Genomic DNA, 26,154 nt, shown 5'->3' on the forward strand with positions numbered 1-26,154 from the left:
AATGTATTGGAACGAAATTCGTTTGTATGCAGGGGACTTACTGTATTTCCCCCTTCCTCCCATGCAGTTTGGTTGGTTCCTCCCAGGTCGTAATGGAGGGTGGGCAGACCCCTGCATTCTGTACCCCATCCCAGTCACACTTCCTCCAAGCTAAGCCAGTATTTTTCTCCTGCTGCCCCCATCCACCTTTGCACTCTTTAAGACATACACAGAGATGTCCCTTGTTCGCTTCCTAACCCGTGCCTTGGAATGAGTGGCATCAGTGTCTACACCTTGGGCTCTGCACCAAGGAGGACAATGCTTTAGAACTCCAGGACGGTGTTCCAAGACTCTTGGATTCCTAGGCTTCTTTTCTATCCTCCTTCCATCTCATCACTTTAAGGCCTGTAACTAACCAAGCTCAGCCGGTGGGACCTGGGAGGGTGCGCCCCCTGCTGGCCATCGATGTGTGGTCTGAGTTCCCAGCCCCCCCAAGAGGAACCTGGTGTTGCCACCGACTTCAAGAGTCCCTCCGCCTTGTTGGGGAGAAGCTGACGGGCTGGGCTCTCCAGTGTGGCCCCCGCTAGAAGCAGGTTCCTCCTCTAGCAGGAACTGTCCATCCTGGTGGATGGAGCTGTCCATCCACCACCTCCTCTCCCTCCGCGAAATTGACTAGGATCCGAGAAGACATCGCTCAGGGTTCCAGGGTCCTGGCATCAAAGCGGAAAGACGGTGGGGGCGGGGGGGGGGCAGAGGGGGGAATAGCTTTTTAATTTTGGGGGGAGGGGGCTAGAATTTAATTTTCTCCTTTGTGGATCACCACCTTGGGTTTAAAAAAAAAAAAGTAGTCAGGCTTCCCTTTCTTTCGGTGCCGTTGACCGCCTGCGAAGAACAGGATCCCCGCAATCCCGAAACCTCAGCAGCCCGAAGGCCTGGTTTCAGGCTCAGTCCTGCGAGCCGAAGGGTCTAAACCCTCATTAGGCGTGGGGCGGTCGGGGAAGGAGAGCGCAGTGTCCCAAAATATAACTCCACCAGCAACAGCAGCTACACACCGACTGCCGACTGGTCGGGTTGAGCACCCAGCGCACTGCCCTCCCTCCTGCCGGCCCGCACGCGCACTCTCCCCGCGGCTGCCCGCCCTCTTCTCACGCCCGGGACGCGCCTCCCTCCCTCCCGCAGCCCAGTCCCGCCGGCTCCACTCTCCGCAGCCGCCTGCTTCGGCCAGGCCGGGTCAGAGCTGAGCATGGAACCCGGTGAGCCCCGGGAGCCCCGCGAGCTCGGGCCGGGAGCAGAGACCGCCGCGGCCCCGCACTGGGAGGAAGCCAAGACTTTCTATGACAACCTCGCGCCCCAGAAGAAACCCAAATCGGTAAGACCAGGGCATGGGTATGGGGCAGGGCAGGGTGAGGGTCACTCTAGGAGGGGTCGCCAGCCCTTCGGGAGGGACCCGTGGTGCCCCTCCGAGAAGGGACGCAGTTCCTCATCACCAGCATATGCCAGGCCGTTGGCATAGGCTCCGTTTTATTTTGAGAGCTCTGGTCGGGTGTTTTTTAATCTCGGAACTCCGGTTCCACGCCAGGATCCTCCTCCCCCATGCTGTCATCAGGGCTCAGCTCCGGGCCTCGGCCCAGCCACGGGCACGGGGACAGCACTTGTTGGGTAAAGCCGGTCAGTGGCAACTGCAGAAGCGCCGAGGCTCAGGTAACCGATTCTGTAAACCCGGCTCCTTGCTGTGCGCTCCGGTTTCTGCCATCCTGCGCACAGGGCTCAGGCTCGGCTCGGGGTGCCAGGCTCCCTGGGTTTTAAAAGAAGGGAGCTGCACTGGAATCTGCGCTCTGAGCTTAGGGCTCTGCGTCCCTGGCTCTGGGGTCCCAGCGCTGGGCTGTGCCCCATCTCCGGGCTCTGCTCCCCTCACAGGGTAGCCCTCGCTGGGATCAGCGTTTCTGCTACCTAGGTGGTCGCCTCAGCCCTCCAGGACACACACAGAGGAGGAGTCTCCTCTCCCCTTGGTTCCTGGGCCTTGCTCACTCCAACTTCCCCGATATCAGAGCTTGGAAAGGGGATGGAGGATGGAAGCTAGCTCAGAGCATCCTCCAAAGAGCTACAAACTGACTTTAAAGCACCCTGCTGCTTCCCTCCAAAGACCCCTCCCATGAGGCCCACCTTGTCAACAGTCATTCCCTGCTGCACCTCCAGTCCTGCTCAGCAGTGCGGATTGAGAGAAGGATTAGGCTGAGTCCCTGCCCCAGGAGCTCACAGAGACCCTAGATATGATGAATGCCCAGGTGAAATCCTTAGCAGTGGGAGCATAAGGGAGGCAGTGACCCCCGCCAACTCAGGAAGTCTTGTAGAGGTGGCTTGGTTTGAGCTGATCTTAAAGCCTGAGTAGGTGGACCTTCCCAGACAGGGAAACAGGATGAGCAAAAGACACATGGTCGATGTCTTTGAAACTGAGTGAGAAAATAAAATGCAGGATCTTTAGGAGAGGAGTTGGGAAGATGCCAGAGACCCACAGAGGGTCTTGAGTGCCACATTAAAAAGTCCAGATCTTATTCAGTGGGGTTAGAGGTCTTAAAATTAGGCTCCATGAAGACCCATGTTTCAGAGTGTCTGCTCACAGATGAAGTAAATTCATTTTCTTTCTTCCTCAAACTATGTTTTACAAAAGTAAAAATATGTGATCAAACTCACCTCACTCAAATGTGGTGTTGGACATTTTAGCACCTTGGAGACTGCCAGTGTGTTACCTCATGCTACGGGTTGATTATCTCTTTTAGCAAACCTCAGAATAAAGCTTTTATGGTGATCTGTTTTAACAGAAGAGTATCGTGAGATTGCTGACAACTGTGGTTGAGTTTTCTGAGGCTTGTAGTTTAAAATAGAACAAAACAAAAAAGCCTTTTTTACCATTCGCAGCCACTTATTGGTATGAATCAGGACTTTCTCAATGCTGTGCAAAAACCAGCAAATTGAGACATAAACAAACTGACTAGATGATGAAGTTTAAATTCTCACTGGTCTCCTGTATTCATTGGTGGACATTAAATATAAATATACCACGAACATCTGAATACGTAATACATTTGAATTCATGTGTGTGAAAGTGAAAGTCACTCAGTCGTGTCCGACTCTTTGTGACCCCATGGACTGTACCATGAAATTCTCCAGGCCAGAATACTGGAGTGGGTAGCCTTTCTCTCCTCCAGAGGATCTTCCAAATCCAGGTCTCCCACATTGCGGGTGGATTCTTTACCAGCTGAGCCACCAGGGAAGCCCAAGAATACTGGAGTGGGTAGCCTACCCCTTCTCCAGGGGGTCTTCCTGACCCAGGAATTGAACCGGGGCCTCCTGCATTTCAAGCAGATTCTTTATCAACTGAGCTATCAGGGAAGCCCTATTGAATTCATAGTATGAATTTATACCAATAAAATATGGTACTACATGGTTTACATGTTGGAGCTCCCCCCAAAAAAGTTTATTTGCATCAAATGTCAACCTACTTTTTAAACAAGTATGAAGACCATTATGGAGCTACCACAGGACTTTTCAACAAGGGATTAACTTGATTCGTTTTCATTTTAGCAAGGTCGCTTTGCTAAAGTGAGGCTGTGTTTGTGGATGGCTTGGAGAGGGTGTGCCTGGTAACAGGCAGAGCAGTGAAGAGGCTGGTTCCTGCCTGGGGAGGAAGCTGGACTAATGTCACAGCCTGAGGGATGGAAAGAAGGGGCTGGAGACTAGGGTGGTGAGTGGGGCTCCCCAGTCCGTTTCCTCCGGGAGCTCAGGCCCAGTCCCTGGGCCTTGTTCTCTGGGAGGCAAGGAGACTGGCGGCTTCCCGGCCCCTACTCCTTCCTGTGGGAACCCCTCCCCCTACTGGCTATTTTGGGGGCTTTGGGCCTCCTGGGCCCCATGCTGGTCTGGCCTAGACTTATTCTCATCCCCCTGCTCCTGAGTGAGTTAACCCTGAAGGTCTATATGAGGCCCTCACCTCAAGAGGTCAGAGGACTTCCTCAGTCTAGACCTGTCTTGTTCCCCTCTCCTCCAGCAGTTCTTCTGCCTCTAAGTCCTAGAAACAGCAGTTTGTGGCCGTGTTCCTATCTTGGGCCCAGCAGGCAAAATCCCAGGGTCTCAATGAGAGCTCCTCGGGCAGACAGGTGGGGCCAGGTTGCCCTGCATGATGCCTCAATCCTTGTCCCTGAAGCAGGAGTAACCAGCCGGTCCCCCAACACCACTCCAGTGAAAGACAGAGAGAGCTGGAGGGACCTGGCTTCTTGGAGTCCAGAGCTCCTAAACTGAGACCTTGGTCTGGCGTAGAGGGTCTTTCTGATTCACGGTTCAGTCCAGTGTCTGGACTTCTTCCTGATTTCTGGCGGAACTGCCCCTAGGTACACCTGATGGCATTTAACAGGGTGGCTTCCCTCTGCAGCGAGGTCCAAGGACATCTCTAGGTGCTTGGCTTCGCCCTGGCTCCAAGCAGCCCCTTTCCCCTGTTCTTTCAGCTCTCCCTGGAGCCCGGACAGGCTGTTCTCTCTCCCAGCTGGGATCTGAATTTCCCTCTAGGCCCTTAGACTCCTCCTCACTTGTACAGAGTCAGAGCAGGCTAAGCAGGAGAGCAGGGTACCATCCTGGGACTCTCCATTTCGGGGGTAAAGAGTCTTACCCTTAGAAACCTCCGTCTGAAGGCATAGTGCCCCTCACCAGTTCCCCCAGATCTGGAAAGGGAAGGCAGCGGGGTAGGGAAGCATCCAGGACAGTGGAGGTAGCAGGGGTTGGGGTCTTCCAGGAGTGATGGAGGAGGGGAGTAGAGGGGGGTGGTGCTGGTGTGTGGACAGAGGCCAGAGGCTTAGGATCTTATCCTGGCTCTGCCGTGGCTTTGCTGGATGACCTCGAGTAATACTCTGCCCGTCTCTGGGCCTCTTTCCCCATCTGTCAAAGAAGGAAGTGGAGACTCCTGGGACTGAGGCAGCTGGGATCTTTTTCTTGCAATGGCCAGAGGTGGGATGCGATGGGATCTGGGCAGGTCAGCCGGAGAAGACCCAGGACACAGCAGTCTGGCAGGGACTGTGGGACAGAAAGTGAGGAGCGAGACCTTGGCTGGCTGCCTGGGCTGGAGCGGCGGCTTGGGAACCTGCCTGAAGGGGCTGGGAGGGCAGCTGGCTCTCTGTCCTTGAAGGGGTGATGGGCCTGTCCCTGGGGCAGTAAGTCCAGGGGGGTGAGGCAAGCTCAGCTCCTACCTTGAAGGCCAGCAGACCTCCTGGGTTTATGAGAGCAGGTCTCCCTACCCACCCAACTGTACCCTTACCGTCCCAGGCCATCCCTCTATTACCCCTTTTCTTTAATTTTTACCTTCCTTCCTTGAAGGCTCACAGTGGCTAAGGGGGTTGGGAGGTACCCAGCCCAAGGACACACACAGACACTGGGGGTGGCTGGCAGCTGGCAGAGTTACTGGGCTGAGCCCCAGACGACGGTCACCTGTCGTGCCAACACCTTAGACTCACCCTGCTGGCCCCACACACTGTCTTGACTGGGGTAAAAGTCAAATGCAAACTGAGGTCTGCCTCATGAGTCTGGGGACTCTGGTCTTCTGTTCCTACTTTGAGGTTCTACAGCTTCACTAGCCAGTATGGCTACTTAAGTTTAAACTGATTACAATTACATGCAATTAAAAATTCAGTTCCTCCTCCTCACTGGCTGCGTTTCAGCCACATGGACGGCGCTGGACATTTCCATTTTCACAGAGAGTCCTGTTGGACACTGTCCCTCTAAAGGAAGCACGGACCTCTGCCTTGGGGACAGATCATAAGCCCCCTGGGGGCGGGGTCACATCTGTATGGTCCCCCGCACAGTGCCTGTCACATAGTCATCACTCAGTGTTGTCAGCTGATTGGGAGCCAGGCTTGACTCCAGAGAGAGAAAATGGGATTGATAGCGTGGCTGCCAGGGCTGTTAGGAGCAGGCCACAGTGCAAGGTCCGTTTATGAGCCTTGCCCCCAACTGAGTCCCTGCTTCCTCATCTGTCAAATGGGAACCGTGGTCCCAGGATTGCTCAGGTCACAGAGATGTGGTGGGACTCTCTAGACAACTGTGAGTTCCTTGGGGACCTGCATTCTCATCCTCCCCAGGGATTATGCAGGGTCCAGCTGCTGCCTGTGGTGGCATTCACTTCTCCCTATTCCACTGGAGGTGCTGAAGAAGTTCTGAGACCCTCATGGGCCCCTGAAAGAAGGCCTTCTGGCATCTCGCACCTGCCTACTCTTCTGGGCTCAGCTGCACTCTGCCCCCCTGCACAGGGCTCTGCTCACCTTTGTGAAGGCACGGCGTGTGTTCACAGCTCCTCATGCCTTCCTCCACCCCACTCCTCCTTCCAGGCTCTGCTGAGACACCACCTCTCCCATAGCAGCTTCCTCTGAATTTTGCTTTCACCTGGTTCTAGCATTCATTTCAGGCCCTTTTGTACCTCTGTTTACCCATCTTTCTCCCCCACCAGCTTCTGACTCTCAGGGCAGGAGCTGAGTCTCTACCAGGACCATCCTCAGGCAGAGCCCAGGTGCTTGGCACAAAGAAACAATAATAAATCTTTGTCAAGTCTGCATCAACTCAAAACAGTATTCTCTGAGCACCTACTATGTTTCAAGCAATTTGAACAGATAAGGGCACCGCAATGGAGTTTCTGGTTCATGTTAAATTTGTTATGGCAAATACTGTCTTTCATTAAAATAAATTGCTTAAAAGTTCAGAGACTATAAATATTTACTGAGCACCTACTATATGCTAAGCACAGTTTGGAGGACTAGAGATACAATAAATGAACACGATAACTCTGGTTCTGGCTCCCTTAGAACGTAAGCATGGTTCCTGTTTCTAGAACTCTGGCTAGAAATGGAAATAGTTAAATAAGCAGTTGCGCTTCCCTGGTGGCTCAGTGGTAAAGAATCCACCTGCCAATGAGAGAGACTCCAGTTTGGTCCCTGGGGTCAGGAAGAGCCCCTCAAGTAGGAAATGGTAACCCACTCCAGTATTCTTGCCTGGGAAATCCCATGGACACAGGAGTCTTGTGGATTACAGTCCTTGGGGTCGCAAGAGTCAGACACGACCTAACAACTAAACAATAACAGCAAATAAGCAATTATCTATGTTAACATATATACATATATAGTTGTTTTCAGGGGTTTATTGAAAATATTACAGCAGAGCAGAAAGATTCAAACGGCTCCACATGGTGTTTTGAAATTCATCCCAACTGTGGGCTGAGTGACCGGCAGATTGGACAGACTACCAAAGTCCAAGAGATTCAGCATTTCCTTAGTGTCAAGCATCTACATCAATGAATTATACTAAAAGGAAAAAATTTACTAAATTTGCTAACAAGGAAATTGGTAGGAAATGTTGCAAGCCCATTACTAGGGATAAGAGACAGTTTTGTAAAGATGACATGTAGTTTGAGACCTGAGGGTTGAGTAGAAGCTGGCTGGATGGGGAGTCAGGGAAAGCAAATCAGGCACAGGAAACATCCAGTGTAAAAGTTCAGAGAAGGGGTTGGGGAAGATGTGCTCAGACCTGAGAAAGGTCAGATAGAGCAAAGCAGGGTAATGAGAAGGTAAGAGCGGAGACAGAGGTAGGAGTCTGTCATGAAGGGCTTCCTACTCCATGCTCAAGTCTGCTGATCAGAGTGTGGGAAGAATTTGATGCCAGTGGGTGCCTGTGTGCTAAGTCACTTCACTTGTGTCTGACTCTTTGCGACTCTATGGACTGTAGCCCACCAGGCTCCTCTGTCCATGGGGTTCTCCAGGCAAGGATACTGGAGTGGGTTGCCATGCCCTCCTCCAGGGGATCTTCCTGACCCAGGGACTGAACCTGTGTCTCTTACATCTTCTGCATCGGCAGGCAGGTTCTTAACCACACAGAGGGCACTACTGAAGGGGCTGGGCATGATCAGACCTGAATTTGAGAAAAGTCCCCTGACAACAATATGGACCACATATTGGAGGGAATAAGAGATGGTGATGGCCCATGGTAGGGAAGACAGGAAGAAGTGGATGGATTCTAGTAGAGTGGGTAGGTTTTGGTGACTGATTGAAGGGAGAAGGGAGCAGAGGAAGAGGGAAGACTTGAGGTTGACTTCTGGGCTCTGGGCTGGGGGATGAGCGGTTGGTGGTGCGGAGCACTGAGATGAAGAAGAGGGGAGGGGGTGAGGTTGAGGGTGGACAGATTGCTGTCCTTGGGAACTCAGCCTTGGGCATGATGAGTTTGAGTGTTTGTTAGTCAACTGGGCAGTTAGAAATAACAGTCTGGAGCTCAGGAGAAAGATCTAGGCCGGAGACAGATTTTCTTCTATAACTGTCATGCTTCTGGGCGCCCTTTCTTGCCAGAGGCATGTAACTCCCGTTTTATAACGGGAACCTTCTGAAGACCATCTTCAGCATCAATCATGCTTTAGCTACTTACACTGTATTCATTTTTCTGCCGTGTCAAGCTGGGCAGCTAGACCGCAAACTCCCCGAGGACATGTGCCTCCCACCAGATTGTCCTCCTCCTTGGGGAGCCGTCATCTCCCCCCAGTCCCCAGCTGGGTCCTTCACTGAGGGGATCCTGATCTATGTCTGTCCCTGCCCAAGACTGGGCTCCTTAGGGCAGAGGCCGGGCCTGGGATCTCTCCCTGCCCCAGTTCCCAGAAAGGCTGGTACCTGAGACCTGCCTCAGGGAAGTCTGAGGGTCGACCCCTTCTCCTGCATCCCTGCAGCCCAAGCCCCAGAATGCTGTCACCATTGCTGTGTCCTCCCGAGCCCTGTTCCGCATGGACGAGGAGCAGCGGATCTACACGGAGCAGGGCGTGGAGGAATACGTGCGCTACCAGCTGGAACACGAGAACGAGCCCTTCAGTCCTGGACCAGCCTTCCCCTTCGTGAAGGTGAGGGGCAGTCCCACCACTGGCCATGCAAAGCCTTAATGGGCATTAGCTAAAAGCCCTCCCATGGGAGTTGGGATTGGTAGATTACATTTAGGATGGATAAACAAGGTCCTACTATATAGCACAGGGAGCTATATTCAATATCCTGTAATAAACCATAATAGAAAAAATATGAAAAAAGGAATGTATAAAAAAGTATATTCTGCTGCAAATCTTGTTATAATTTCAGACATAGTATTCATCCAAGGAAACTGTTGTTGTTATTTTAATCTTTATTTGTTCGGCTACACCGGGTCTTAACTGTAGCATGCGGACACTTACTTGTCACATGTGGGATCTAGTTTCCTGACCAGGGATCAAATCTGGGCCTCCCTACATTGGGAGCCCAGAGTCTTAGCCAGTGGACCACCAGGGAAGTCCCCCAAAGAACACTGTCTTTTATTACAGATTAACTATTTAGAGAGGAACCTAATAATGTAACTGAAAAATACCTTGATCTAATACACTGAACTATTTTATATTTTGTATTTATGATTTATCTACCAAATTTGCTTTCATTTATTTAAAGAAATCTTAATTACTTCTTATTAAAAAAAAAAAGAAAAGCACTCCCATAGGGGTTTGAGTAAAGGAAAAGGGTCCCCTCTGGGTAGTGCTACCCCATAGGAGCGTCACTTGGCAAGGGGACAGCCACTGTGGGAAGAAGAGTCCTCCCCATCCCCTGAACAAACACAGCCCCACTCCAGGTAACCAGCTTAGTGCGTGGAACCTGAGCTGAATTTCAACGTCCACTCACCCTTTTAGTGAGGCGTCGAAATCTAATAATTAATATTATTGAGTGGGCAATAATCAGCCCATACAAGGACAGAGATTAGGAGGTGATAGTCAATGTCCACTGACCTGACCTCGAGCCCAGCCCCTGACTTCCCCTCCCCTCCCAGCACTGGATCCCAGCCCACCCCACATCCCCAACCCTGGCTACTAACACCAGGCATCAGTCCCTGGGGAGTCTGAGCCCTAGGACCCACTTTCCCGTCCAGGCTCTGGAGGCTGTGAACAGGCGGCTGCGGGAGCTGTACCCTGAGAGCGAGGACCTCTTCGACATCGTCCTGGTGACCAACAACCACGCTCAAGTGGGCGTCCGTCTTATCAACAGCATCAACCACTATGGTGAGCAGACAGCTTTGGCCATGACATGATTCCTAGAGGACCCCCAGGGCTGGCATCACAGCTCTGCAGGGTGCAGGTATGCCCGCTGGAGTCTTAAGCCCCGTGGGGTTCTGGTAAATAGGCTCTTTCAAAAGACAAAACAACCGCTCCCCTAACTCGGATCATAGCGTTGCCATTTTCAGGGTGTTAATACTCCCATCGTGACTGATGTCAAGCTATCCATAACTGAACAATCTAACTGGCTCCAAAAGTCCCTGAATGTTTGACATTTGGCCCTTGTAAGCTGGTGCAAGCCAGCTCCAGCACATCCTTGCACAGGCCCCACTCCCTTCGCTATCCAATTGGATATTTGCTGCCTCTGTGCCTGAGTTTCTCCTTGCAGTGGGGCTGACAGGTCTTACAGGGCTGCTGGGAGAGGCAGGTGCAGTCGTCAGAGTGAAGGGACTCTGTGTCTTAGTCCAACTCTTGATTGAAAGTAATGGACCCTCTGGAGCCAGCCTTAGCTCAAAAACATGATTCTTACTAGGTTATTGGAGTGCCTCTTGGAACCACAGGGAAGGAAGTAAAACTGAGCCCAAAGGGCCTGAATCCAAGAACTGGTAATCTCTCCAGGGCTCTTTTTCTCTCTGGACCAGAAAAGCCCTGATTTCTGCTTCTCTCAGCAAATCCATTCTTTTTTTCCTTTGTTGTCTCTTTTTTCTCTTTCTCCAAACCATGTTTCTTGAATATGGCCCAAATTTACAAGTTTATGAGTCCTTGTTTCAGCAATCAAGAGAACCAGTTGGCATTATTTTAATCCTAATTTCAAACTGTTGGAAGCAGGGGTGATATTAAAAATATTTACCCACTTTGTGACACAAGCTCTGAGGAGTCAGGATGGACACCACCCCGTGGTGCTGAGGCAGGGTCCTGAAAGACCCCTGCTGTGCCCTTCCATGGTGGACCGTCCTGTGTGAGGGGCTGGGGCAATGATGGGGTAACTCCGTGGGTTCAGAGCAGCAGCTGTTGACTGACAAGCAAAGTTTTACAGCCTGCACAGACGTGGGTACCAGGTGACTATCAGCCCAGGCTGGAAGAGAATCTGACTGGCCCAGCTTGAAGCAGGTGCCTACCCCAATACAGTCAACTATGATCAGGAAGGATCGACCACAAGCCATATGGCTGGGGACCTGCCTTTGTAGCACTGTGGTTCCCTGACAAGGGGATGTTACTGTGAGCCAGGCAGCCCCGTCAGAGATGTGGTCATCCCCATTTCGTGGATGAAGGATGTGGGGAGCTCAAAGAGGGGGAACGCTGGCCTAAAATCACTCAGAGAATCACTCTGCTGCCCCACCACCACTCAGAACCATTGGCATCCATTGGACACGGAGGGACCACTCTGAGGTGCTGAGGGTTGACCCAGACATCACCTGGCTCCTCTCTACCTCCTCCCCAGACCTGTTCATCGAGAGGTTCTGCATGACAGGCGGCAACAGCCCCATCTGCTACCTCAAGGCCTATCACACCAACCTCTACCTGTCGGCTGATGCAGAAAAAGTGCGGGAAGCCATTGACGAGGGTGAGTCAAGCTGGAGAAGGAGAGTGTGGGGGATCTGGCAAAGAGGAGTGTGGGGAGCCAGCGTCAGAGATGGGCAGCCTGGTCCTAAAGCTCTGAGCAGGCGCTAGGGGTTGCTATGGTAACTGGAAGGGCAGTACCTCCCTTAATTCCTATGGCCTGTCCTGTAAACCCTGAGAACAAGGTCCCATCTGTTTCACTCATTGCCCATCCAGTTCCCCCTCCCACCTCCTGCCCTACCATGTTAAGGGTGCTTTTACTTATCCATATCACCCAGCTGTCAGTTTCTGTGGAAACCCTCTTTGCAGCCCAGAAAGCTATTCCCTTCTAAAAAAATCCTCCAGATCAGCAGGAGTTCTGATTTCTGTGTGACCATGGGCAGCCTCTATCCCTCTCTGGGCCAGTGAGGAAGGAAATCAGCACTTTTCCAGCAAAGTGTAGAGCAAAGTGAGTCAGTTATACATATATTCATTCTTTTTTGACATTCTTTTCTCATATAGTTCTCACAGAATGTTGAATAGAGTTCCCTGTGCTATACCGTAGGTCCTTGTTGGCGCTCTGTCTTATATATAGTACTGTGAGTATGCTCATCCCAAGCTTCTGATTTACCTCTGCCACCAATATTTCCCCTCTGGCAGCCAAAAGTTTGCTTTGCAGCCAACAATGTGTTCACTTACCTCTTCCTCTCTCATGCTGTCTCCTGCCTAGAAGCCTGGCCTCTCTTCCTGCTAAGGCCTACTCACCTGAGCTGCTTGGGGCTCCAAGAGGCTTTCTTTAAACCCAAAGCAGAACCCATTTTCCTAGACAGATGTCACACCCTCTGGTTGGGACCTTGGCACTGTCCTGCCTGAGTCCCTCTATATGTCTTTAAGTTAAGCCCAGGCTGGGAAGCAGGGCATAATCAGGAGGGAGGCCCTGCTCAAGATCAGATGATTCTGGTTCAGGCTGGCTCTGGCACTGGCAAAGCTGAGAAGGAACCTGGCCTGATGTCCAGGGCCTGAGCTTGCTTATAGCATCCTCAGGCTTAGTGAAGGTGAGGTGAAGCTGGCATTTCTCACTCCTCCCAAAGCTCTGCCTCTGCCCAGGCCTACGGACCCTAGATCCCCAAAGAGCAGGGCTGACGTGGCCTTTGGAGAGGTAAAGAATCGAGGATGGGCTGAGCACACTGCCCAGGTCTCCAGCCTCCTGAAACTGCTCTCTGTCATCCAGTGAGCTCTAGTCTGGAGCTAGGGTTCGCAACAGGCATACTGGACCCCATGGAGAAGTCCAGAGTCTGTACCCAGAGTCACATGTCATTAGTGCTGCCTCCCACGGCCACCCGTGTTACCCCCGGGAAACTTTAAAGACCAGGCAGCCCTAGGTAGGGCATGTAGGGGTGGTTTACCTGCTAAGTTGTGTCCTATTCTTGCAACCCCGTGGATTGTAGCCTGCCAGGCTCCTCTGTCCATGGGATTTCCCAAGCAAGAATACTGGCATGGGTTGCCATTTGCTTTTCCAAGGGGTCTTCCCGACCCAGGGATCAAACCAAGGTCTCCTGCGTTGCAGGCAGATTGTTTACCATCTGAGCCACCAGGGAGTAGGGCATACCTGGCTGCAGACTAGGGGGTGCCCACAGCGCCCCCACCCCAGACTGAAGCCTGGGATCCTTGGACAGAGCTGAAGCATCCTTAATTTTATCAGGGTCGAGAGGGTGAGGGACTTGCAGGAACCAATAGTAAGAGAGTAACTGAGGCCCAGCCAGGGTCAGGAGTCCTTCCTGTAGATCTACATGAGGGGCCTGTGAGGAGCCCCAGGAAGGACAGTGGTGGCTTGGGGGGCCCTGCCTTCTACTCAGGACTGATGTTCAACTGTCCATACCAGTATGGGCTTGCTAAAGTATTGAAAGGCCCCATACTGATTGATAAAGTTTAATAGCTCCTGCCCTGTGCCTTCCAAGTGCCCTCCTGTTCGCTGGGAGCCCCTCCCCACCAGACCTTCCCTCAAAGCAGCAACTAAAGGGGAAACCCTGGCTTAGGCTGGGGTCCTCAGGGCCCTACTCAGAGATAAAGCCACTGTCCATTCTTTTTTTCTCTTGGCTTCACTTCATGTAGCATGTGGGATCTTAGTTCCTCAACTGAGGATCAAACCTGCGTCCCTTACATTGGAAGCTCAGAGTCTTAACCACTGGACTGATAGGAAACTCCCTCCACCGTTCACTCTTACTGGCCTGTTTTGTAATATTCTGAATATTGTTCCTCCTTGGCTGGGCCCTGAGTCCTGGGTGAGGCAGATGGGGCAAGGATAGGGTGAGATAGCCCTCTCCTGGCCCCGCAGGCAGCTGAGGCAGGTGTCAGGGCGCCTATTACCTGGACGAGGGGGAACAGTCTTGCCTCTTCCCATGCAGGAATCGCAGCGGCCACCATCTTCAGCCCCAGCAGGGACGTGGCCGTGTCCCAGAGTCAGCTGCGCGTGGCCTTCGACGGGGACGCTGTGCTTTTCTCGGACGAGTCAGAGCGCATTGTGAAGGCCCATGGGCTGGACAGGTTCTTTGAGCATGAGAAGGCCCATGAGAACAAGCCTTTGGCCCAGGTGCTCCACACACTCCTCGGAACCCCTGGGTGGAATAAGGAAGCTCCCCAGAACCTGCCCTTGGCTGGAACCTCCAGCCCAGAGTCAAACCCCAAGCTCAGCCCAGAATCCAGCCAGGGCCCCTCCCCAGGCCTCCAGCGCTCCTTTCTCACACCTTGACCCCTGGCTCCCCTCAGTGAGCTTCTACCTCTTCTTTGAGCCCCCACCCCTCTCATGACATTCCTAACCCCTCTTTGAAGCCCCCATTCTCTCTTGAAGCTGCTCTCTGAAGCCCATGCCTCTTTGCAGCTCATTTATGAGGTCCCCATCCCTTCCCTGGAGCCCCCATCCTCCTGCTAAATTCCCATCCCCTCTTTGAAGGCCTCTATCTTCTTCTGGGTCTCCATCCCTTCTCTAAAGTCCCCATCTCTCTCTGAATGCCTCACCCTCTCTCTCTGAAGCTGCCCTTCCCTCTCTGAGATTCCCCCACCTCTCTGAGCAGGGTCCCGTCCTCTCAAGAAGCCCCCGATTCCCTCACTGGAGGAAAGGAAGAGCCTGACAAATGTTCCTCCTCGGGGCAGGGAGATCCAGCTGGTGTGGGGTCTGGGGCAGCCCATCTGCTCTGGGTCATACCACCCCTTCTCACTTTCGGTCTTCCATCTATTGGCCAGAGGCTCGGAGATCCTCACTCACCCTCAAACTACTCAGAGTCTTCCTGAGAGCAGAACACGACCTAGAGCTGATGGAAATCCCCTGGGGTTGGAACTACTGGGATTCTCCAGCCCGTGGGGAGCTCCTGTCTATGCTTTTAACAAAAATCTGGGTGCTCAATTACACCAAAGTCCCTCTCTCCAGGAGCTCAGCTGGCTGTAGCTATGACCCCTGAGTATTCATTTCACTTCCTTTCTTGTTGGTTCCTTCCTAAATCCTTAGGAATCCAGAGCAGGGCAGTTTTTTTGTTTGTTTGTTTGTTTGTTTTTATAGTAAGTGAGAGGCAGAGCCCCAGGAGACCTCTGCTTTCCCCAGGTCACCCAGCAAGTGAGGGGTCTCCAAGATTAGAAGTACACCTTTCCTGATCCTTTCCCTGACCCTGTGAAACTGGAGCATGACCCTGTGAGCCACCCATGTGCCCCAGGAGCAGGGTCAATACTGGGCAGTGACACACTGGTCTGTCTGTCCCAGTAGTCTGCAACCAGAATCCATTCGGTTTGAAGGGTGCCCATGCCATAGTTACTAAATATTTTTAATCTCCTCCCTGCTGATGAGCACAAAAGCCACACTTACAGAGCTGTAGGACAGACACCCATATACCTGGTGGGCTGCTGTAGTAGCAGGGGCCCAGGTATGTTTTTTCAGTCACAGCAGTGTGGACACCTAGAATGCCATGGGTACCTACAAACCCAACTGATGCACGCAGTGGCCCGAGCAGGCAGGGCGGAACTGAGAGATTAATAGGGATCCTGCAAAACACTCCAATCACAAACAGCAAGATCTTAGTGCTGTAAGGAGGAGCCCAGCTGGTGAGGGGGCAAGTGTTTGGGAGATGGGTAAGCTCACAGCGTTCCTTTGCCTTCTTGTAGGGCCCCTTAAAGGGCTTCCTGGAAGCACTGGGGAGACTGCAGAAGAAGTTCTACTCCAAGGGCCTGCGACTGGAGTGCCCGATTCGCACCTACTTGGTGACAGCGCGCAGTGCAGCCAGCTCGGGGGCCCGGGCTCTCAAGACCCTGCGCAGCTGGGGCCTAGAGACGGATGAGGCCCTGTTCCTTGCAGGAGCACCCAAGGGCCCCCTTCTGGAGAAGATTCGCCCGCATATCTTCTTTGACGACCAGATGTTCCATGTGGCTGGGGCTCAGGAGATGGGTACGGTGGCCGCCCATGTGCCTTATGGCGTGGCTCAGACATCCCGGCGGACCTCACCTACGAAGCAGGCCCCCCCTGCGCAGTAGCTGAGCCAGCAGCCTCGCTGACTCACAGGCGTGGTTCCCTGTCATACACGTCGCCTGATGGACCCTTCTGGTTCCTCACTTCTCTGCTCTTCTGCATGTCTGCCCTCATCCCTGGGAGTGAGGTACCTGCAGGAAACTGCAGACAGGGCCAGCATCTTCACCAGCCCTCCTTTTAGGCAAACACTGTGCCATGATCCTGGCTCAGAAAGTAAGACTGTGCAGAGTAGCTGAGTTTCAGGGGGAAGTTGATGAGACTGAGGGTGGGAGAGTCAGAGCAGCCAGGATGCCTCAAAGGGGGCTTCTGAAACTAGCTCAGTGTAGTACAAAGAGATGGGATCTGGCTTCTAAGCTCTGTCTTGGCAAGTTAAGTGTATGACTTTAAGTTCCCTTGCAAGGGACTCTAGGATGAGGTGACCTCCCCCCGAGGTGCGCTGGTGAACACTCCGTCCTTGCAGTAGCCCCTGCAGCCCCTTTGTCACCATTTCCTGGGGGAGAACGCTCACTGCTTGATGAGTCAGTTTCCCCATCTTCTAGGTGGTCTTCAAACTCTCTTTTAGCTGAAGAAGCTTGGTTTTTATGAGATTGCCCTCTTCGATGGAAGCATTGTGTGCCAGGGCTGCTCTTGATATACATGGCACTTTTGTACAAGTTATAGAAGGACGAGGTCTTTGGAATGAATTATGAAAGGAGAACTGTTCCTGTGAACTGACCCAGACCACAGTGGGGTTCACAGCTTGGTTAGCAGGATATAGGCTGGATTTCAGCCCCTGCTGGCTCCTGAGCCCAGAGGCCTTTGTCAAATGGGCAAGATATGCGCAATCAACCACAACCACTTCCCTACAGTTTTACACATGTGGGAACCACTGGACTAGATGGCCTGTCTGCTTCCTGCAATCCTGTTGAGTCATCAAGGGTCCACAGCCAGGCGCAAGAATTTGTGGAAGGAGTGAATTTAACCTGCATGCAAACTCTGCTATGGCCAGCAGGGGGCACTGCCTGATCAGTGCTTCCTTTGCTTTTGTTTTCTAGCCAAATTTAATTTGTTCCTCCCTGCCAACTCTCTCATCTCAGCCTTTACTCCCTCCGTGATTTTATCCTGCTTTGCTGCCAAGCAGCCCTGTTTGTGGAGGAAGAAGTGGAGAGCTAGTGTTCACCATTGTGAGCTCAAACGCAAGGAAGAAAGTTCAGTGACTGAAGTGGGAGGTCCTCCAGGATTAGCCCGAGGGAAGGCCTGCCTGGGGGGATGTAGAAAGTGTGAAGAGGTCTGGTTTGGGTTGTGACTGATTAGTGAGGAAGGAGCTGAAATGTGCACTAGCAAGCTTCTCCAGCGACGGGATTCTGAGTGGAGGTGGTGAGCTCTTTGGCTCTAAAGATGCTGTGCAAGAGACTCCAGGGTGAGGTGACTGGTGAACTTGCAGGAGCCGCTGCAGCCCCTTTGTCACCACTTGCAGGGGAGAACTCTCATTGCTTGATGAGTCAGCCTCTTCCTTTGCTGACAAGCCTGGCTCTCTCTGGAGAGAAGGTGGGAGCGCCAATGATTAATCCCACAGGAAGATCCAAAGGGGTAAGCAGACATCAGTGGCGGGGACTGATTGTCTAGCTCCCCAGGGGGATTCCCAGCTGTGAGCAACCACTTTATGAGGCAAGCCAAAGGTGCTATTGGAGGTGTATGCAGGGGAGCTGGAATGCTTCTGGGGGCAGGGAAAGGAGTGATGGGCAATGTGGAGCCTGTCCTTTGTCCTTTTGAGGACTCAGCCCAGGGTCCGAATGGCCCAGGTTCTGGGCAGTGTAGGGCATAGTAGCAGAGTCAGAAAAATAACCCAGGAGGGAGAACAAAGTAAGAAGACTGAGCTGGCTCTGGAAATGAGCAGCAGTTTGTGTGAGAAGAGTCCTGGGCTCAGCTGTCCCTCTCAGTGCTGGAGCAGCCAGGAGTCTGACTGTGCGGAGGAAGGGTAAGGCTGTGCCGCAGATGGGGAGTGGAGGGGTGCTGAGGCAACTCTGCTGACGCCTTATCGGGGAATGGGCAAGTGATAAAGGTGTCCTTGCACGAGGTCATTCCCAGCCACAGTCAGGATCCTTCCAGGCCTCCGGTCAGAGGACCTGGTTGGGAGCTCTTTCCTCTGCCAAAGCTCAGCCCAGCCAGAGATACTGCGAGGCCTGAGGACGACCTCGAGGAGATGAAAAGGAAGTGAGGGAAGGAGATCAGCCCCAGTCACCCTTGCTCTTGGCCAAACCACACCAAGGCCTTCTGCCTTACCTCCCTCTGCGGTCAGAATCACCGCTTGGATAAGCCTCCAGGGCTCTCAGAGCCAGCCGGTAGCCAAAAGAAGCCTGAGAGGCTGGGCACAACCGAGGCTCACTGCCTGGACTAGGCTGAGTGACCAGGGTGGACACGTGCACTTCGAGGGCAGCACTAGATGTCACCTAATTAAGATACACCCCAGGGACTCTGAGACCAAGAGGTCTTGCCTCTAGGACCTCGTGATTACAGGGCTGATTCTTCCAGGGCTCTCAGGAAGCAGGAATATATGATGTGGAAAGCAGCAAGATAAGGTGCGCTAAAAGCTATCTATTTCACTGGAGCACTGTTAACAGACTTGGATAGCCCTGGGCAATGAGAGACACGAGGGTCCAAATTCTATAATTGAAACCATAAATGAGCATTTCAGGCCTGGAAAAGAGCTTTCAGTGGCTGCAATAAAAGGCCAGAAGTCCTGGGGGCAAGCTGAAGCAGCTGCCAGACACACCTTCTGATTGTTTCAAGTGGTGAGGAGGTGTGCTGGGGAGAAGATTGTTTATTGTGTCAGCAGGCAAATTAAAAGTGAACGTGAAAGAGGAGAGTGAAAAAAGCTGGCTTAAAACTCAAGATTCAAAAAACAAAAATCCAGTCCCATTCCAAAAACGGTGTCCAGTCCCATCACTTCATGGCAAATAAATGGGGAAACAATGGAAACAGTGACAGACTTTATTTTCTTGGGCGCCAAAATCACTGGAGATGGTGATTGCAGCCATGAAATTAAAAGACGTTTGCTCCTTGGAAGAAAAGCTATGACCAACCTAGACAGCATATTAAAAAGCAGGGACATTACTTTGCCAACAACGGTCCATCTAGCCAAAGCTATGGTTTTTTCAGTGGTGATGTATGGCTGTGAGAGTTGGACCATAAAGAAAACTGAGTGCCAAAGAATTGATGCTTTTGAACTGTCGTGTTGGACAAGACTCTTGAGAGTCCCTTGGACTGCAAGGAGATCCAACCAGTCCATCCTAAAGGAAATCAACCCTGTATATTCATTGGAAGAACTGATACTGAAGCTGAAACTGCAATACTTTGGCCACCTGATGCAAAGAGCTGATTCATTGAAAAAGACCCTGATGCTGGGCAAAATTGAAGGCAGGAGCAGAAGGGGATGACAGAGGATGAGATGGTTTGATGGCGTCACTGACTCGATGGACATGTATTTGAGCAAGCTTTGGGAGTTGGTGATGGACAGGGAAGCCTGGTGTGCTGCAGTCCATGGGGTTGCAAAGAGTCAGACACGACTGAGCAACCGAACTGAGGCAAATTAAAAAGCCATACAAGCACCAGAGCCCCTGGCCCAGCCAGGGACGGCAGCGATGGAGCAGAGAGGACACAGCTTCTAACCAAAAGCATGGCACTCCTGCAGAACATGTCCCAGGAAATACTTACCAACCAAGTCCCAGACCCAGTGGAAACTGCCACTTAGTTAAAACAGAAGCCCTGTTACTACGCACTGAGACTTCCAAGGTCACTGCAAAACAGTCCTCTCCATTTTCTGAGAACCCAGTCAGAGCGATGGGGATATAGCAGAAGATGCCAGAGAAGTTGAAATCAGAAGGAAGTCTAAATCCAAGGTGGATTCAGCATTATAATGATATTCAGCTGGTGTGCACTAGTCCAGCCAAACTGGTGCTTATAATACTGAAATGCCTCCATAACAGTTATAAATAGCATTGTCCTGAGCCCCTGAGTGCCCCCTCCCCGTTGCCTCAGCTGCCCTGGCCCCTCTGTCTTCTCACATTTCAGCAAAAAGGGGCTGTGGGAGCCTGTGCCAGCATGATGGATGGCCGGTGTCCACTCTGGTGGTCTCCCGGCTCTGCTGGCTTAGAGAGGTGAAGTGAGTTGTCCAAAGTCACACAGCTGGGAAGTGGCAGCAGGAGAACTCAAGCTCATGTCTGTCTGATGCTGGGAATCAGGCTCTCAACTCTTCTGCCAAATGGCCCATCCACGTGCTTAGATGTGACGCTTCTTAACACCGGACAGCCAGTTGAACATATCGACTCCCTGCCTGGCAAAATGACACAATAGACTTGAGTGGGTACATCTTTGTTGCAGCTTCCCAAACAGCAAAGAAGAATTTAAGCTAGAATCAAACATTTGCAGACTTTCTGAAGCACCTCCAGACACCCCCATGTTCTGTGGAATTCCGCATGTTTGGGCTGATGCTGGGTTTGGCAAACTGTGGCACCTTGAGCCAAATCTAGCCCACCTGTTTTCCTTTTAATGATTTTTTTCTTATGTCTGGCTGTGCAGGGTCTCGGCTGCTGCATGGGGTTTTCTCTAGCTGCGGCAAGCAGGGGCTACTTTTTAGTTGTGGTGTGCGGCCTTCTCCTTGTGGTGGCTTCTCTTGTTGCGGAGCAGAGGCTCTAGGGTGCGTGCAGCCTTCAGTAGTTGCAGCGCATGGGCTTAGCAGTTGTGGCTCCAGGCTCCAGGGGGGCCTTTGGCAAGTGCCTCAACTTTCCTGGGATTATTTTCTCCCCTCAGTTGCATCTGACTCTTTTTTATCACCCCATGGACTGTAACCTGCTAGGATCCTCTGTCCATGAGATTTCCAAGGCAAGAACAGTGGAGTGGGTTGCCATTTCTTTCTCCATCTAACACCTGTTTTTGTAAAGAAATTTTATTGAAATATAGCCATGCCCATTTGTTTACATATGTCTTCAGCATTTGAACTACAGCAAGAGAGTTCAATTGCTTCAACAGAAACCAAGGAGCTGAAAATTTTCCTCTGGATCTTTGTGGAAAGAGTTTGCTGACCCCTGAGTTAAGGCAAACATCCCTGGCCTACTCCTCGTGGGAGAGACCAGCTTACATCCACCTAAGCATTCAGAGGTAGAGGCTGGCTAGGTTGCAGAGGGGGGCAGCATGAGTGGGTTCTGTGCCCATCTGCAGTCATCATCAGGGGTTGTAGGCATTGAGAATCTTGATGCTAAACACTGTAGGCCCTTAGCATCTGAAGGCTGAAGATTTCAAGGTCTGTTTTCAAGTGCCATGGCACATAGTAATTTGGAATTTCGATGCACACATATGATTTGATTGCTGGGTGAGGGGCAGGGAACAGGACCCCTGGCTAAAGCTGAGCCCAGCTGGCTGGCTAGTATCTGCTCAGCACAGCTGTGTGGTTCTCAGCTCATGAGTGCCCCTGAGGAGTTTCTTGAGAAGTGATAAGTGCTGGTAGATAGATGGGCCTTAGGTAAATATTAGTTTGGGATAAAGTGAAGTGCCCCCTGTTGACTTAAGGACCTTGATCTAACGAGTCATCCACATGCTGTCTGTGGAAGCAAGAAATAGCTCTTCACAAAGAGGATTCCAGGGAGAATTTCAGCTGGCTCAGAAGTTACTGATCAAGTAAGATAAAACTCAGGTGAAAGCTGGAATGACAGTTTTCTTGTGGTTGTGAGAGGGTCACAGACATACATACCCTCATGCTGGAATTGTGGGTCAGGAGAAATCTGGAGATTTAGGGAACGGCAAGTGGTGCTTACTGCCATGGTTGCTGGCACTGTGCCACAGTAGAAGGATACCCTTCAGTGCTAAGCGCAGACCTGGCTTCAGAAGCCTTCTCAACCCAGCATTCTAGGCAGCCACCACTGGTGAGATGGAGTTGACACGAAAGATGAAAAACCTGTTTTGCCATCCCTATTGGTGGTGGATATTGCTCTCCAGGGGGGTGTGCAAGGCCCTGAATGTTTGTTCTCTGATGCTGTGCTGCAACTCTGAGGATGCCAGGGTCTCACCTGGCTAGGTGAGAGGAGGGAGGCAGGGAGAGGACGGAGAATGGCATCCTGTGTTGGCAGCTTCCTTAGAAGGGGTGCCTGAGGACTTCCCTGGTGGTCCAATGGTTGAGAATCTGCCTGCCAATGAAGGGGACACAGGTTCGATCCTTGGTCTGGGAAGATTCCACATGCTGTGGGTCACCTAAGCCCATGCGCCGGAACTACTGAGCCTGCGCTCTAAGGCCTGCGGGCGGCAGCTACTGAGCTTGCATGCCCTAGAGCTGTGCTCTGCAACAAGAGGAGCCACCGCGATAAGAAGCCGGCGCATCACAACTAGAGAGTATCCCCCACTCCCCACAACTAGAGAAGACCTGGTGCAGCCAAAATTGAAATAAAGTAATTTTTAAAAAATAAAAGAAGAGGTGCCTGAGAAGCAGTGTCTCAGATTTCACTGTCTTCAAGCAAAGTACAAATGCCCATCCTACCAGTAGGGGGCACTGCAGGCCAACACTCTGCTGCTGGCTGTAGTTTTCTGGTTTTCTTTGCTGATTACTTTTCTCTCCTTCCTTGTTACTTGGTGCTGTGCTGGACTCCTGCAAGTAGCTTAGTCAAAAAGGACTTTGGGTGCTTTGAAGATGTTCGTTGAACATACCTTTGTGATTAGCTGCTCTTACCAACAACCACTGTGATGGTGTGTATGGACACACTCATATGCACGTGCAACAGGACAAAAACAGCACATGTGCATGCTTTTTGTACATGTTGTGGTTTTGTGGGTTTGTATAATGTTTTGTGGGTGTGTATAATGGGGCAGATAACTCTGCTAATGACTGAATGTGTGTGTGTGTGTGTGTGTGTGTGTGTGTGTACAGGATGGTTATCTCTGTTAACCAAGGGTCCTGGGTATACTGATGGCCAGCCCTGCTTCCTGGGACTAGTCCTGGCTCTTCCTGTCATCTCATGGGCATTTGCACATGTGCAGCGTGGGGCCCTCTGAGGCCAGGCCCCTTATCTATTTCTCCAGCTTCTATTCTCTGGCCAACAAGGTCTTGGCTCCTCACCCTCTGCCTCCCACCCTTCATCCCTGCAGCCTTAAAGACAAAGTGGTAGAATCACTCCTGAATGCACCTGCCTCACCATCTACATTTATTTCTTCCCTTCTCTTGACAGTCCCGAGGCCAGCATGTACAGTCGGGTAGATTGTGGACTGCACAAATGCAGATGGAGCCATTCACACTGTGAGTGATACCTCCTAGGCATCTATAAAAGCTGCTAACAGTACCCAGCTCCCCTGGTCATCTCATGGCCATAGCTAGGAAAGCTGCCTTCTTCCCTGCCCTCCTGGTCCAGCCTGGCCTAGACTGGGACTGTCCTCCACTTGGGTGTTCTGGTCTGATCCAGAAGGGACTTACCCTTGGCCTTGATGAGGAAGTATCTGATGGGTCATCCCCCAAGAGGGCTTTGGATTCAGTTTATGAAAATGAAATATGGCTGGCAACTTTTCGGTCACAAACCAAAACTCTGCAGACAGGAGCCCTGACTTCCACACTCCTGGGTTGCAGGTGAAAACATCTTCATGGGCCAACTGTTAAGATGGGTCTGCTGTGGAATTAGGGTAGAAGCCTCAAGGCTGGGCGTGTAGCTTCATCAGATAGAAAATGATGAGGTCACTATAGACTGGACGTCTGGGCCAGGTCACAGACTCTGATGCCTCCAAGGGCCAGGCAGGAGACATGAATGAGCAAGAGGATTAAGCAAGGACTGTAGCAAAATGGGGAACACAGATACTGTCGTCTGACACGGTTGCTGCTGTGTGGGAATGTGGGCTGCTGTTGCCAAATATTCCTCCCCATTTTCCAAGAGAAGCTAGAAATTTGGACTTTTAAATGTTGGCAGCTATTATGAATTTAGAAAACACTGTGCGTGCCAAATAAAACACATCTTACAGGCCAGATCCGGCCTTTGAGTTTCCAGTTTGCACCCTCTGACCCAGGCTTGGTGAATTGGGTTTTTCAGAAACGAGTAATTAAGAGTATGAAGATATAATACTCAGACTCAGAGAGCTTTGGATCTTTAAGAGACCCTGGAGATAACCTGGTTCATACCTTTGTGTGTTTTAAACTGTGTACATATAAACTCCTGTATTAACAGTACACACATCTCTGGGCTTCCCAGGTGGCGCAAGTGGTAAAGAACCCGTCTACCAATGCAGGAGACATAAGAGACACAGGTTCGATCCCTGGGTCAGGAAGATCCCGTGGAGGAGGACATGGCAAACCACTCCAGTATTCTTGCCTGGAGAATCCCACGGACAGAGGAGCCTGGCAGGCTCCACTCCATAGGGTCACACAGAGTCGGACACAACTGAAGCAACTTAGCTTGCACGCACACATATCCTTACGTTCTAGTAGAAGTGTTAGTCGTCCAGTCGTGTCCAGCTCTGTGACCCTATGGACTGTAGCCTGCTCAGCGCCTCTGTCCATGGAATTCACCAGGCAAGCCTACTGGAATGGGTTGCTATTTCCTACTCCAGGGGATCTTCCCCACACAAGGATCGAACCCAGGTCTCCTGCATTGCAGGCAAGTTCTTTACCATTCAAGCCACCAGGGAAGCCCATATCCTTAAGCTCTAATTTCTACTCACAAACATCTTGGTACCCCCAATTTAGAAGAAGATTTAAAATGAAACCTCTACACATAGTGGGCTTGTGTCTACCTGTCAGAAGCCCTATTTTATACCATTTGTTTTATGATAGGTCTACTTCAGTCTTTTGCAAACATGGGCTGCCCTGGCCATGCTTATAACCTGGCTTGTCTCGGTTACTTTCCATGGTAGACCTGTAAGTGCCTCCTTAAACAGGTGGAGCCTGTGTTTCGTCATCTGTGGGACTTCCCTGGCCTGGGGGTGAGACCGCTGGCACTTTTCCCGGCATGGCCCCACCATGGTCTGCCCTCAGCCCTCTGCAGGCCCCAGCCCTGTCTGGCTCTGAAGCATTGACCCAGTCATGCAGGAAAGGGTGCTCTGTGCTGGCTGGCGTGGGCTCCTCTCACTGCTCATGCTTGTCCTACTCCTAGTGTTACAATCTGGCCTTCTGCTTCTTAAAAGCCATTCAAATAAATAGAGGACTTTTGAAATAAACTTATGTTGCCTGCTTGTCGCCTCCTCACAATTGTTCTCACCAACTGGCTCAAGGTCCCTTCAAGGAATGCCAATAGAGGGACTCCCCTGGTGATCCAGTGGTAAAGAATCCGCCTTCCAATGTAGGGGACGCAGGTTCGACCCCTGATCAGGAACTAAGATTCCACATGCTGCTTGGAGCAACGAAGCCTGCACACCACAGCTAGAGAGCCTGCACTCTGCAAGGAAGACCCAGTGCAGCCAACGCTTTTAAAAGATTAAACAAAGAAATGCCAGTAAGGACCCATGGAGTGAGCAGGCCTGGTATCTGCTCCATCCTTGAGTATCAGTGCCTTTCCATGGACTCTCCCCACCCACTTGAATGCCAACTTCCGGGGAGATGGTGTGAGCCCATCAGAAGGCCAGCTTCCTCCAGCAGTGCTCTCGGTGTGGACCCAATATCCCCATCTGAAACTACCAAGTGGCAGGGAGGGGACGGAGTGGGAGGAAGAAGAGGAGCTAAGAGAGCATGTGAGCTGCAGAAGGAAGGGAGGGACTCAGATTCCAGCCTCGGCCCCCACGTCATCTGTCCTCGAGCACCTCCGCCCCCGCCCACAGCCCACCCAACCTAGGGTACCTCTCTTCCACTCCATCCACCACCTTCATTTCTGCTGCACTCGCCTTTACAACTCTGTCTGTGGAGGCCCTGTCCAGGCTAATCTCAAACACAACTTTCTCAGCTAGGCTCCCTCAAAACTCTGTGTATCGAGGGACCGATCACTTCCTCCCTTGAACAGTATTTAGGTCCACACTTCTTTCCCCCATAGCCCGACAGAGCATCTTCAGCTTCGGTTTTGGGATCTCCAGCCTGAGTAGCTGTCAATCAACATGCCCATGGCTGAACTCAGGGCTGATGGGA

At 51.7% G+C, this 26,154-nt stretch overlaps 1 protein-coding gene across 1 annotated transcript; it reads left to right on the plus strand.

The window, feature by feature from the left end:
• The first annotated feature begins 1,117 nt into the window (after positions 1–1,117).
• On the plus strand, positions 1,118–22,550 carry NT5C1A (5'-nucleotidase, cytosolic IA). Its single transcript, XM_052637928.1, has 6 exons — positions 1,118–1,348; positions 8,717–8,884; positions 9,925–10,054; positions 11,490–11,612; positions 13,993–14,177; positions 15,737–22,550. The coding sequence occupies exons 1-6, from the start codon at positions 1,223–1,225 to the stop codon at positions 16,100–16,102; spliced, it is 1,098 nt and encodes a 365-aa protein (XP_052493888.1). The 5' UTR covers positions 1,118–1,222; the 3' UTR covers positions 16,103–22,550.
• Positions 22,551–26,154: the final 3,604 nt, after the last annotated feature.

Source organism: Budorcas taxicolor, chromosome 3, assembly GCF_023091745.1.
Source record: "Budorcas taxicolor isolate Tak-1 chromosome 3, Takin1.1, whole genome shotgun sequence".
NCBI lineage: Eukaryota > Metazoa > Chordata > Mammalia > Artiodactyla > Bovidae > Budorcas > Budorcas taxicolor.

Bases quoted from the DNA above. Each gene is read 5' to 3' on its own strand.
- NT5C1A (XM_052637928.1), top strand. From the start codon at position 1,223: ATGGAACCCGGTGAGCCCCGGGAGCCCCGCGAGCTCGGGCCGGGAGCA. The intron at 1,349-8,716 runs GTAAGACCAGGG...GCATCCCTGCAG, and splicing joins CCCAGAAGAAACCCAAATCG to CCCAAGCCCCAGAATGCTGT. The intron at 11,613-13,992 runs GTGAGTCAAGCT...CTTCCCATGCAG, and splicing joins GCGGGAAGCCATTGACGAGG to GAATCGCAGCGGCCACCATC.